Here is a 13,831-nt window from a genome sequence, read left to right as displayed (position 1 = left end):
CAGCGGCATTAAAGGCTTCCCGGTGGGTACCAGCGTAAACGTGATTTTCCCACCGGCAAGCTCGTCGGGCCGAACTGGGAGTTCTGCGAGCTAAGTTAGCGTCTGGGATACTTGGCGTGCTTCTTAGTAATTCCTTACTCGAATCCTTCGCTGTAGGAGTTAGTAACATGATAGCCAAGCTTGCCAAAACCTGCACTCTGCGTATCAGCCCGGATAAGTTGAATTTCATCCTCTCTGACAAGGTGGCCAATGGAGGGGTGAGCATGTGGTGTGAACTGGAGCAGGTGAGCGGAGGCTCTCTGAGGCCTGCAAACCGCCCCCACCCTCGCCCGCCACGAATGCCGCCGGAAAGAGCACAGATGTCCCCCCTTTTTCTTCCCTTAGGAGAACTTCTTCAGCGAATTTCAAATGGAAGGTGTCTCCGCAGAAAACAATGCGATTTATTTAGAGCTAACATCGGAAAATTTATCTCGAGCCTTGAAAACTGCCCAGAATGCCCGAGTCTTGAAGATCAAGCTGACTAATAAACACTTTCCCTGCCTCACAGTTTCTATAGAGCTGGTGAGTACGACGGGAGCGTTTCTGAAACTTCCCAGAGGATTCAAAAGTAGTTATAAGCCTAGGCTTTCTAACAGTATGTGGAAAGCTAATTGGTTTTATTAAAATGAAAGATCTGCACGTCAGTATTTGTTTTCCCTTGGAGTCATGTCCTCCTCATGTTTAAATAGCATTATGATCCCATAATATTCAACGAGGATACTCCTTTTCCTATGAAATAACACTTCTGCGTCTTTCTTCTCTATCTGCGTAATCCCAGCATCTCCATTTCTTTTACTGGTTTTGTCACCTAGTCTAGAAACCATGGTTTCTCTCCATTTTCACTTTTGAAGCATTTGTGTGTCCCTCCCCTATCCCACGCCTCTGTTGCTGACACCTTTAAAATGACCTCTGGTTCTTGAGGAATACATCTTTCTTCCACGCTACTACCAGATGAATCCAACGCGCAGCTCTCTTCAGGACACATGTACCCCACAGGCTGTCACTGCTCACAGAATGAAGTTCACTTTTCCAACTTACTGTCTGAAGCCTTTGACATGTGGCCCAACCCATTGTAGAGCCAAATTGCAAACACCTGCCCTCTGAGTGGTTCCCCAGGTGTGTCCCGTTCTTTCCCAACTCCCAGGCTTTGGGGATGCTGGGTCTTCTCCTTGGAGTCTCTCCTCTTACTCTTTGAAGCCTTAACTTCCTTTAGCGCCAGTGCTGCCTCCTCCCTGGCCTTCCCTCATCCTGGCACCTCTCCTCCTTGTGATTTGTGGACTTTATTTTTCGGTGAGTGTTGTATTCAGTTTAATGCTCTTTATGGAAGAGGATTTCTCAACTTTTTTTTTTAATTGAAGTATAGTTGATTTACAATGTTGTGTTAATTTCTGCTGTAAAGCAAAGTGACTCAGTTATACATATGTATGCATTCTTTTTTTTTAATATTCTTTTCCACTATGGTTTATCTCAGGGTATTGAATATGGTTCCCTGTGCTATACAGTAGGACCTTGTTGTTTATGCATTCTGTATGTAATAGTTGACATCTGCTAACCCCAAACTCCCAGTCCATCCCTACCCCACCCACTCTCCCCCTTGGCAACCACAAGCCTGTTCTCTATGTCTGTGAGTCTGTTTCTGTTTTGAAGGTAGGTTCATTTGTGTTATGTTTTAGATTCCACATATAAGTGATACCATATGGTATTTGTCTTCCTCTTTCTGACTTCAGTCACTTAGTATGATAATCTCTAGGTCCATCCATGCTGCTGCAATGGCATTATTTCATTCTTTTTTTATGGCCGAGTATTATAACATTGTATGTTTATATATACCACGTGTTCTTTATCCATTCATCTGTCGATGGACATTTAGGTTGTTTCCATGTCCTGGCTATTGTAAATAGTGCTGCTATGAACATATAGGTGCATGCATCTTTTTGGATTATAGTTTTGTCTGGATATATTTTCGGCAGTGGGATTGCTGGGTCATATGGTAATTCTATTTTTAGTATTGTGAGGAACCTCCATACTGTTCTCCATAGTGGCTGCACCAAAACTTACATTCCCACCAACAGTAGAGGAGGGTTCCCTTTTCTTCCTACCCTCTCCAGCATTTGTTATTTGTAGATTTTTAAATTATGGCCGTTCTGACTAGTGTGAGGTGGTAGCTCATTGTAGTATATTTTGAAAATTAATCCCTTGTCGGTCACATCATTTTCATATATTTTATCCTATTCTGTGGGTTGTCTTTTGGTTTTATTTATGGTTTCCTTTGCTGTGCAAAAGCTTGTAAGTTTGATTAGATCCCATTTGTTTGTTTTTGTTTCTATTTCTATTGCCTTGGGAGACTGACCTAAGAAAATGTTGCTATGATTTATGTCGGAGAATGTTTTGCATATGCTCTTTCCTAGGAGTTTTATGGTGTCAATGTCTTACTTCTAAGTCTTTAAGCCATTTTGAGTTTATTTTTGTGTATGCTGTGAGGGTGTGTTCTAACTTCATTGATTTACATGCAGCTGTCCAAGTTTCCCAGCACCACTTGCTGAAGGAGCTGTCTTTTTCCCATGGTATATTCTTGCCTCCTTTGTTGCAAAGATTAATTGACTCTAGGTGTGTGGGTTTATTTTTGGGCTCTCTGTTCTGTTCCATTGATCCATATGGCTGTTTTTTTGTGTCAGTACCATGCTGTTTTGATTACTGTAGCTTTGTAGTATTGTCTGAAGTCTGGGAGGGTTATGCCTCCTGTTTCATTCTTCTTCCTCAGGATTGCTTTGGGAATTCTGGGTCTTTTATGGTTCCATATGAATTTTAGGGTTATTTATTCTAGTTCTGTGAAAAATGTCATGGGTAATTTGATAGGGATTGCATTAAATCTGTAGATTGCTTTGCTTAGTATGGCCATTTTAACAATATTAATTCTTCCAATCCAAGAGCATGAGATATCTTTCCATTTCTTTGAATCATCTTTAATTACCTTTATTAATGTTTCATAGTTCTCAGCATGTAAGTCTTTCACCTCCTTGGTAAGGTTTATTCCTAAGTATTTTATTGTATTTTTCTTTGATGCAATTTTAAAAGTTTTTTTTTTTTTTTTTTCTTTTTTACTTTCTCTTTCTGATATTTCATTGTTAGTGTAAAGAAATGCAACAGATTTCTGTATGTTAATCTTGTATCCTGCTACCTTGCTGAATTCATTTATCAGTTCTAGTAGTTTTTGTGTCAAGTCTTTAGGATTTTCTATGTGTAGCATCATGTCATCTACATATAATGACAGTTTTGCCTTTTCCCTTCCAATTTGGATGCCTTTTATTTCTTTTTCTTGTTTGATTGCTGTGGCTAACACTTCCAGCAATATGTTGAATAGAAGTGGTGAGAGTGGGCATCCTTGTATTTATCCATATTTTAGTGGATAGGCTTTCAGCTTTTCATTGTTACTATATTGGCTATGGGTGTGTCATAAATAGCTTTTGTTATGTTGAGGTATGTTCCCTCTATACCCACTTTGGTAAGAGTTTTTATTATGAATGGATGTTGAATTTTGTCAGATGCTTTTTCTGCATCCATTGAGATGATCATGTGGTTTTTGTCTTTTCTTTTGTTCTTTTTTAAATTTTTAAATTTTTTTTATTTTTTGGCTGTGCTGTGTGGCATGCGGTACTTAGTTCCCTGACCAGGATCAAACCCATGCCCCTACAGTGGAAGCATGTAGTCTTAACCACTGGACCGCCAGGGAAGTCCCAGTCTTTTCTTTTGTTGATGTGGTGTATAACATCAGTTTGCGTATGTTGAACCATTCTTGTTAACTTGGGATGAATCCCACTTGGTCATGGTGTCTGATTTTTTTACATGTTATTGGATTCGGTTTGCTAATATTTTGTTGAGAATTTTTGCATCTGTGTTCATCAAAGATATTGGCCTGTAATTTTCATTTTTGCTGGTATCTTTGTCTGGTTTTGGTATTGGGTCAATGGTGGCTTAATACAATGTCTTTGGGAGTGTTCCCTCCTCTTCAGTCTTTTGGAAGAGTTTGAGAAGGATCTGTAAAAGTTCTTCTTTGTATGTTTTGTAGAATTTGCCTGTGAAGCCATCTGGTCCTTGACTTTTGTTTGTAGGGAATTTTTTTTTTTTATTACAGATTTTATTTCACTTCTAGTGATCAGTCTGTTCAAATTATCGATTTCTTCTTGATTTGACTTTTGGTGGGCTGTATGTTTCCCGAAACTTGTCCATTTCCTCTAGGTTGTCCAATTTGTTCAAATATAATTGTTCATAGCAGTCTCTTATGTTTTTTCCTGCAGTATCAGTTGATAGTTCTCCTTTTTCATTTCTTATTTTGTTTGGTTTCTCTCTGTTTTCTTCTTGGTGATCCTGGCCAGACGTTTGTCAATTTTGTTTACCCTTTCAAAGAACCAGCTCTTGGCTTTATTGATTTTTTCTATTTTTTTACTCTCTATTTTATTTATTTCCCCTGTGATCTTTATTATTTCCTTCCTTCTGCTTCCTTCTGATAGGTGGTGGTCTTTTTTTGATTCTTCTAGGCAGTAGGTTAGGTTGTTTATTTGAGATTTCTCTTGTTTTTTTGAGGAAGGCCTGTATTGCTATGAACTTCCAAGAACTGCTTTTGCTGCATCCTTAGATTTTGTATGGTTGCGTTTTCATTGTCATTTGTCACAAGGTACTTTTAAATTTCATTCTTGATTTCCTTCTTGACCCATTGGTCTCGTAGTAGCATGTTGTTTAGTCTCCATGTAATTGTTTTTTTCTCATTTCTTTTGCTGTGGTTGATTTCTATTTTCATGCCATTGTGGTCAGAAAAGATGCTTGAAATAATGTCCGTACTCTTAAATTTGTTGAGGTTTGTTTTGTGCCCTAGTATGTTGTCGGTCCTAAAGAATGTTCCATGTGCACTTGAAAAGAATGTGTTTTCTTTTATTTTTAATGTAATGTCCCCAAAACAACAATTAAGTGTAGCTGTTCTGTTGTATCATTTAGGATCTCTGTTGCCTTATTGATTTTCTGTCTCAAAGAGCTGTCCACTGATGCAAGTCAGGTGTTAAAGTCTCCTACTATTATTGTATTCCTATCAGTTTCTTCCTTTATGTTTGTTAGTATTTGTTTTATGTATTTGGGTGCTCTGATATTAGTTGCATATATGTTGACGAGTATAAAGTCCTCCTCTTGTATTGATCCTTTTATCATTATATACTGTCCTTATTTATCCTTCTTTATGGCCTTTGTTTTAAAGTCTGTTTGGTCTGATACGAGTGGTGCAACTGCTACTTTCTTGTCAATTCCGTTTCCATGAAGTATCTTTTTCCATTCCCTCACTTTCAATCTTTGTGTTTCTTTTGCCCTGAAGTGGGTCTCTAGTGTTTTTTTTTGGCCACACCATGCTGTGCTGTGTGCAGGATTTTAGTTCCTAACCAGGGATCGAACCTGTGCCCTGTAGTGGCAGCACAGAGCCTTAACCACTGGACTGCCAGGGAAGTCCCTGAAGTGGGTCTCTTGTAGGCAACATATTGCAGGCTCTTTTTTATCCAGTCCGCCACTCTGTCTTTTGATTGGAGCATTTAGTCCATTGACATTTGAGGAAATTATTGATAAATATGTATTTACTGCCATTTTAAACCTTGTTTTCCAATTGATTTTATGTTTCTTCTTTGTTCCTTTATTTCTCTTCTTGTTTTTCTTTTTGTGGTTTGATTCCTTTTATTTTATGCTTGTGTTCTGTTCTTTTTGTTTTTTGTGAATCTATCGTATGTTGTTGGTTTGTGGTTACCCTGTTTTTCAAGTATGTTAACCCCTTTCTATATCTACTTGCTTTAGACTGATAGTCATTGTAGGCTCAAACACATTTAAAAAAAAATCTACATTTTCTAATTCTCCCCTACGTTTTATGAATTTGATGTCTTTACATCTTCATGTTTATTCTTTTAGTTTGTTGTGGTTATCATCGCTTTCACAGATAGATTTAAAAATTTTTTTTTCTTTTTAATTTGTATGTTGGCTTAAGTGATTTACTTTCCATTTGTTATTCCCTCTTTCCTATAGCTTGTTGCTTCTTTTCTATTTAGAGAAGACCTTTCAATATTTCTTTTAGGCTAGGTTTAGTATCACTGTATTCTTTTAGATTTTGCTTGTCTGAGAAATATTTTCTCCTCCTATTCTAAATGATAATCTTGCTGGGTAGAATATTCTAGGTTGCAGATTTTTTTCCCTTTCAAGACTTTGAATATATTTTGCCACTCCCTTCTGGCCTGCAACATTTCCATAGTGAAATCAGCTGATAGCCTTACGGGGGTTCCCTTGTAATTAACTCCTTGTTTTTCTCTTTCTGTCTTTAGAATCCTCTCTTTAACTTTTGCCAGTTTTTTTTTTTTTTTTTTTTTTTTTCAGTACACGGGCCTCTCAGTTGTGGCCTCTCCCGTTGCAGAGCACAGGCTCCAGATGCGCAGGCTCAGCGGCCATGGCTCACAGGGCCCAGCCGCTATGCGGCATGTGGGATCCTCCCAGACCGGGGCACGAACCCGTGTCCCTTGCATCGGCAGGTGGACTCTCAACCACTGTGCCACCAGGGAAGCCCAACTTTTGCCATTTTAATTGTGTCTTGGTGCACGTCTGTTTGGATTCACCTTACTTGGGACCCTCTGTACTTCCTGTACCTGGATATATGTTTCCTTCTTTAGGTTTGGGAAGCTTTCAGCCATAATTTCTTCAAAACATTTTTGATCCACTTTTCTTTCTTCTCCTTCTGGAATCTGTATTATGCATTGATTGGCATGCTTTATATTATCCCATAGATCTCTTATCTTGCTTTCATTTTTTTTTTTCTTTTGGCTTTCTGTCTGTTGTGATTGAGTGATTTCCATTATTCTGTCTTCCAGCTCACTTGTTCATTCTTCTATGTTATTCATTCTGTTATTCGTTGCCCTGAGCTCAGCTTTCATCTCGGCAAATTAATTTTGTAATTTTTCTTGGCTCCTCCTTGTTGTCTCTAGTTCTTTTTTACAGTACTCTGTCTGCACTTCTGTCAAAAGCCTTTCTTAATACCTTCACTATTATCATCACCACCTTTTTGAACTTTTTCTCTGTTAGACTGAAGAAGTCTGTTTCATTGTTTGTTCCTTTGGGGAATTCTCTCTTGGTCTTTTAACTGGGAGTGGTTCCTCAGCTTCTTCATTTTATTTGTATTTCTCTTTCTCTGAGCTTAGGAGAAACAGTTACCAACTGTGGTCTTAGAAGGCTATTTATATGCGGGAGTGTCCCTGTGTAGCTTGTGTAGGTTTAATATTTTTGGTGTGAGGGCTGCCTTTAGTATGGATGCCTTTTGCCGCTCCTCAGCACGTGTTGGCCACTACCCCCTTGATGGGGAGTGTGCAGATGCGGCGGCTTTTGCATGTTCCCGGAGCCGCAGCAGTGAGGGCAGCTGGTGCCCCCTCCTGGAGTTCTCAGCGGTGGTGGCGGCTGGCACCTGCCCACCCAGAGCCCACAACAGAAGCTCATGTGTCTTCCCAGAGCCTGCAGCGGTTTGCACGTGCTCCTGGAGCCTGCGATGGCAGTGGCAGCTGGCGCCCACTCCTGACACTCTCAGCGGCAGCGGTGGCTCACGCCCGCCCCAGGGACTCATATAGGTGGTGTTGTGTTGCCTGAAAGTGCGTGTGCACGTGGAAGGAAGCTCCTGTGGCGGCCCCGCCCCTCCCTTCACACGTCCTCCAACAGTGGCACGTTGCCTCTCTGGTGGGCCCAGGTACGCCCTTGGTCATGGCCACACCACACTCCAGCCCCTTCAGGCAGCCCACCCCAGTCCTCTCCCTGGGTCTGAGCTCCGAAGCCTGCGCTTCAGCACCCAGCCCCCACCCACCCCGGCAGACACGTGTCTCAGGCTGGGCAGTGCAGGGCGGTGGCATCTCCCGTGTGTGCAGGTCTCTCTCCATTCTGCCTTCTGTAAACTGGTTGCTGGATTCTCCTCCAAGGTTCTACAGCTCCCCCTCTGTCCAGGCTGATCTCCCTGCCTGTGAGGGGACATCCAGGGTGTGGGCACCTTTCCTCTTTCACAGCTCCCTCCCTGGGGTGCAGGCCCCATCCCAATTCCCCTCTCTGTTTTGTTCTTTTCTCTTTTGTCCTACCCAGTTGCGTGGAGGTTTTCTCGCCCTTTCTGAAGCCTGAGGTCTTCTGCCAGGTTTCAGTAGGTGTCCTGTGAGCACCGTTCTGCATGTGGATGTAGTTCTGATGCATCTGTGGGAGGTGGCGAGCCCGCATGCTGCTCCTCCACTGTCTTGATCACTCTCTTCCTCAACCTTTCTTCCTTTTTCTCAGCTCTTTGCAGTCACGCAGTTCTCAGAGCTAATCTGTATTTCACCTCACAATATAAGTGTGGTGTGGTTCTAAAGTTACTTAGGGAAAAGTAAGAGAGTAACATATCATGCTTTTCTTTCTTAAAGTGCAGAATATGTTGGGCTGTGGAGTCTCAGAGGAGCCCATGCACATAGACAGGTCGAGTTTTATCCTTCCAGCAGCACACGAGTGTCCTGTGCACACAGAACAGTCTCTTGGTCCTTTCTGCATAGCAAGTCACTTGTGCTTCACGACTTTACACTGCTCTTCTCCCTGCCTGGGAGAACACTGTCCCCCTCGTCTCTATTTTCCCATGACTGACAGCTCATCCTTGTTCTGGTCCTATCTGAAACGTCACCTCTCGGAGAAGCTTTTCCTGACTTCCCACTCTAAGACCCTCCTCACACGCTCACCTGGTTGCTGTTTTGCTTTCTTCAAATCTGTAGTGATTATATGTAGTGCACCCAGCTTGTATAGTTTGTGTTTCCTTCCTTACCCACCTGTACCTCTGGAACAGAGGGAACCTTATCTTATTCTTGTTCACCACACTTCCCAGCTCCTAACAGGACCCCAAGCTGGATACGCACACCATAAATATTTGTTGAATTGAGAACATTCCACTTAGATTTGGTATCAACTTTTTTAGTCTTTCAGTTCTTTTTTTTAAGTGTTGACGGGATGATACAAATAATTTTTAATTTTTCTGTTGGCAGTTATCCGTGTCAAGCAGTAGTCGTGTTGTGACACATGACATCCCTGTAAAGGTTATTCCTCGAAAACTGTGGAAGGACTTACAAGAACCGACGGTCCCGGACGCTGATGTGAGTGATGCCTGGCGTCCTGTCACTCACCACGTATTAAATGGTGTGATTTGAATTCTCTGACTTTAGATAAAGTCTTGCCGTAGGTTTTATTTGAAAGTTGTATAGTGCCTGAAAAGAGATAGTCTTTTTTTTTTTTTTTTTTTTTTTTGCGGTACGCGGGCCTCTCACTGTTGCGGCCTCTCCCGTTGTGGAGCACAGGCTCCGGATGCGCAGGCTCAGCGGCCATGGCTCATGGGCCCAGCCGCTCCGCGGCATGTGGGATCTTCCCGGACCGGGGCACGAACCCGTGTCCCCTGCATCGGCAGGCGGATTCTCAACCACTGCGCCACCAGGGAAGCCCAAGAGATAGTCATTTTTAAAGGACACTCCCAGAAAAAAAAAAAAAATTGCAGTATTTGTCTTTAGTTGTTCACATAAAACATCCTAAAGTAGCGTTTTACATAATAGGAATGCCCCATTCTTTACAGTTAGGAGAGAGAAAGTCTTGCCCAATAATGCTTAAGTAAAACTAAGGTAGTATTTTGGAGGACCATCGCATTTATTGGGAGTAGCGGTCCTAGGCGCCAGCTTGGGTTTCACAGAACGTGGTTTTTTCCTTTGTCTCGTAAGGAGTGATGCCCAGGGTGTGTGGGAGAGCCTGCTTTAGTTCTCCTGACAGGAGTCCCAGAGCCACTGGAAGTAAAGATGATGCCCAAGGGTCAAACTCTTGCTCACGATGTATTGAAGAAGAGACCGTGAAAATACAGTGAATGGAATATTTACTTGGCTTTTGCTAGAAGACATCTTTGCTGGGAAAAAGCCAGCATCGTACCAAGTACTGCTGCAACCCAGTCTGGGCACTGCTGCAGAGACTGGCCCCCAGTGTTTCTGCACAGGGTAGGAGGCAGACCTTGAGCCTGGGTGTGAACCCCTGGAGGACGGCCTCCCCCGGTGCTGAGCCTTAGTCCCCTGGGGCACGTGCAGAGGGCATCTTGGCTGCAGGGCTGCAGTCTTGGAAGCAGGGAATGCCTGCAGGGACATGGTCACTGATGTCACCAGAGGCAGGCATGAGTGAGTGAAGTTGTAAACTTGTTTTTCTTTTTATATTTTAAAAAGGACCTGTATTCAGGCAATTTAAAAACAAGATTCCAGAGCTTTTAAGCGTACACACATTGTGAACAGGTAATGAGCACCTGTCAGTACTTGACTATGTTATGTCAATGTGTTAATACTCCTGATTTTTCTCATTTGCTTTATAGGTTAGTATTTATTTACCAGTCTTGAAGACTATGAAGAGCATTGTGGAGAAGATGAAAAACATCAGCAATCACCTTGTAAGTCCTAACTTCTTGGAAAAGAGCTCCCAAGTGTGTGGTTTTGGCTGCGTGTCCTGGGAGGAGCCTCGTCTGATGGAGTCTTGGTGCCCTGCCATTCACCATGTGGTGTCCGCGTGGGGCGTCCCTCACCCCCTGGCTCTGGGGGCCTGGCTGGTTGTTGAGAGCCTGCAGTTTTACAGGTGCCTGTAGCAACCTGCTCAGGTCTTCTCAACTTTCCTCACTCGCATTTGCCCTAGTCCCTCATATCTATATTAATAGTATGTTAAGGATATATTCAACAGTTTTGGCTTTCTTTCCATATGTTCTGGACAGCATATTATGTTTTATCTGATAATGTACATATTTTCTTATGATCACTGATGCTGGCCTCTCTACTTGCCAGATGTCTCTGTGAGCCCAGGACGGAGATCCCCCAGGACACACCCCTCTTCCTGTAGGCAGCTCTTAGGTCAGCTCGAGGGTCATGTTTACTTCCCTGTTTTCTTCTGTGAAGGTTTTCTGCCAATGTCATGAAACGCTATATGTGACAGTGACAGTGTTGGGGGATCGTGTGGGTCATTCTCCTTCCCTCCCAGGGTTCTCCTGAGTTCTGCACTCACCCCCAAAACTCATTCGATTGTGTCCCTGGATGTTTCATTATAGAAACCCCGGTCCACCTGGTGAAACCTTTGCTCTTCGGTGTCTGCAGGCCAGTTACCTGCCACATGGCTGCCCCCTCCCTGCAGAACTCCTCTAGACTCTTGTCCATCCCCACAGCACCGGTTCTTCCCAGGCCCCGTCTCTGCCGTTCACACTTGGCTGCTTCTCTCCCGTTGTCCCCTGGAAAGCACTTAGCCCTTCTCACTGCTCATGAGAATTCCCAGACCTTCTCCCACCACACTGGCTGTAAGCCCCTCCTCTGCCGAGCTGCTCTGTTCAGCACTACATAAGTTACCTGCTAGCACCTGGGAACCCCTCCTAAAGTGGCAGCTTCCTGAAAAGGGAAATTGTCTTAACCGTCTCTGCGTGACAGCCACCCACTGTGGGGTTGCCAGTCAGCACGTGGGTAATAGGTGTTTGTGCATGGACCTGGAATGAAACTTAGTTTCAAGAGATCTTTGGAATTACAAAAGTTTCCTGAAGCCTAGAAAACGTTGATGGGCTGTTTTATCACCGCAGGTGTGCTCGCTTGAGAGTAATTTTCTTCCATAACTTCATCTTTATAGATTTCACTTTAATTTAGGATGGCTTCAGATGAAGCAGTGTGTCCTGGGCAGACATGGGTGTTCTGCTCTGCCTGCCTTGATGTTGATCCAGTTGTCAGGCTGGGAGCTTCCTCTGAGGATACCCTGGGGACCTCCAGAGAGGTTCGAGAGGCCCAGGAGAGAAAAGGCAGGGCGAGTAAGTCAAGGATCCGATTGTTTGTTCTTTTGGTCCAAGGGAAATGAGTCAGCAAAGTCGCTTAGATAAAATCATCAAAGGTGTTTTTCTCTTCCCTGGAGTGTTTAAAAGCCAGAATTTTGTGGAAGTGGTTCCTGCACCGTGAAATACTAAGGGGAAAGTTATCAAGCATATGGAAAGCTGGAGTAGCCAAATGCATAACGAGATCTACTTGAGTAACCAGAATTCTGTGTCTGAAGATTACAGGCAAGAGACCTAAGGAAAATGACTAGGACTTAACACATTAAAAATATCCCTATCCCGTCAGATGCCCCAGCGGCCCTTGATGAGATGCCATCCTTACCTTACTTCCTTTAATGAGAGACGTGGCCAGTGGGGGTGGGTTGCGTGTACGACTCAGGTAGGAACAGAAAAAACAGGCATGGACTGACAGAAGTCTCCGCCAGGTTTTAAGGCATTGGGCTCCCCTCCAACCAAATGCCAGTTCTGGTTCAGGAGGTCTGCGGTGGGGTCAGGCTGAGTTTCTGACGGGCGCGCAGGGATGCTGTTGCTGTGGTAGACACGTGGGTCGGCGGTGCTTGGTGGTTGGAGCAGTGCTCTGTTGCTTACACCTTATACGTTGTCTCAGCCTCAGAGGAGCCGAGTCCTTGCAGCCACCCTGGGCCCCCTGCTGAGCGGTGCGCCCCGGTGCTGGGTGTTATCCAGCACGAGAATGGCAGCCTAACTGTCACAGTGGCTCTGTGACTTTTTGTGAATCGAGATCATTTATGTTAGGTTCCCAGTGCGTTTAGCCACTCTTCCGTAAATGGTGGGTAATTATCATTTGGGGAATCTCCGAAAGAGGTAAGACTTTGTCCAAGTCCCTAAGAAGCAAAGTATGTTGACGTGGCTAATACTCTGGCCATCGCTCACAAAATAAACACGGCGACCAGTGTTCAGAGTGTTGCTCGTGAACTCCCTTGGCAAGTTCTGTTTGAACACTGCCCCACACCAGGCACCGGGTGTGGTCAGAGGTGTGGAGCTACTGTTTGATCACTCAGGCGGTGGGGATGTGAAGAAAGTTGCGAGAGTGTTTGAAGTCTGGAGTGAATCTAGAACCTTGCAAGCTGCCTTCTTGAATAAATCTGTATTTATATAAAACCTGTTTTTCAAAAGCGGGGAGAATTTACAGGTAGATACTGAGTGTGTGCTTACTCAAAGCAGACGGGCCTGTGTTAGCTTTAGAGTCCCGGTAAGCACAAGGATTGTTTTACATATTTCAGTCAAGTATTGTGTCCAGATAAGAGAGCGGGCTTAGAAACATCACCGTGTGTTTCTGGGTAGTGAAAGAATAATGAATTCTTCTCATTCAGAGGTACGTTTACTAGATGATGCAGCAAGGAAATGTAGAGGCTGTTTTCTGTGTAATGTCAAAGCCTTAGAAATGAGAGCTCACTCAAGTTAAAAACATTTTTTGATTTTGTTACTAGGATGGAAACTATTCAGAGTTCACTAATTTTAAGGAACAAGAATAAGGTCTGCTAGGTGACACTCCAAAGTAAATCTGTCTGAGATTTAGCTGCAGCTGAGCCCTGCGGAGCAGGCCGTGCTCCGCTCACCCATGGCCTCTGCCCCTCTTGCCACGCCTCTGGAATGGCTCCTCGGCCAGACGACCACCATCACCTGTGGCGGCTCGGTGGCCTCTTGCATTGTTGGTTGAGCAAAATGCTGGCTTGCATGCTGCTGCACGGGCTTTCCGAAGACCTGCCAGGCTTTAGAGATGGCCAGATACCGATGGTAAAAGGCGAAGTGCAGCGTGCCCTGGGCAGATTGCCCAAATCTTGGTACCTGTATCATGTCGTGGTACCTGTATCTTTCTATGAACTTAATTTCTAGATTCTGTCCCGTTTAGAGACCCTGTTGGTTGGTGGAGGGCAGAGCTTGAAAGGAAAGGGCCCCTCT

The 13,831-nt window shown here is 43.8% G+C and overlaps 1 protein-coding gene across 1 annotated transcript in view; it reads left to right on the top strand.

Annotated features, from left to right (window-relative positions):
• HUS1 (HUS1 checkpoint clamp component) overlaps positions 1-13,831 on the top strand; it is a 29,811-nt gene that overhangs the window by 672 nt on the left and 15,308 nt on the right. Inside the window, exons 2-5 of the mRNA XM_019939623.3 lie at positions 157-284; positions 385-561; positions 9,084-9,191; positions 10,433-10,507. Of these exons, the coding sequence (XP_019795182.1) occupies positions 157-284; positions 385-561; positions 9,084-9,191; positions 10,433-10,507 (488 nt within the window). The remainder of the gene's footprint in view (positions 1-156; positions 285-384; positions 562-9,083; positions 9,192-10,432; positions 10,508-13,831) is intronic.

This window comes from Tursiops truncatus, chromosome 9 (genome assembly GCF_011762595.2).
Source record: "Tursiops truncatus isolate mTurTru1 chromosome 9, mTurTru1.mat.Y, whole genome shotgun sequence".
Classification (NCBI taxonomy): domain Eukaryota; kingdom Metazoa; phylum Chordata; class Mammalia; order Artiodactyla; family Delphinidae; genus Tursiops; species Tursiops truncatus.
Note: the sequence above shows the minus strand (reverse complement) of the source record. Positions and strands in the feature narration are given on the sequence as shown.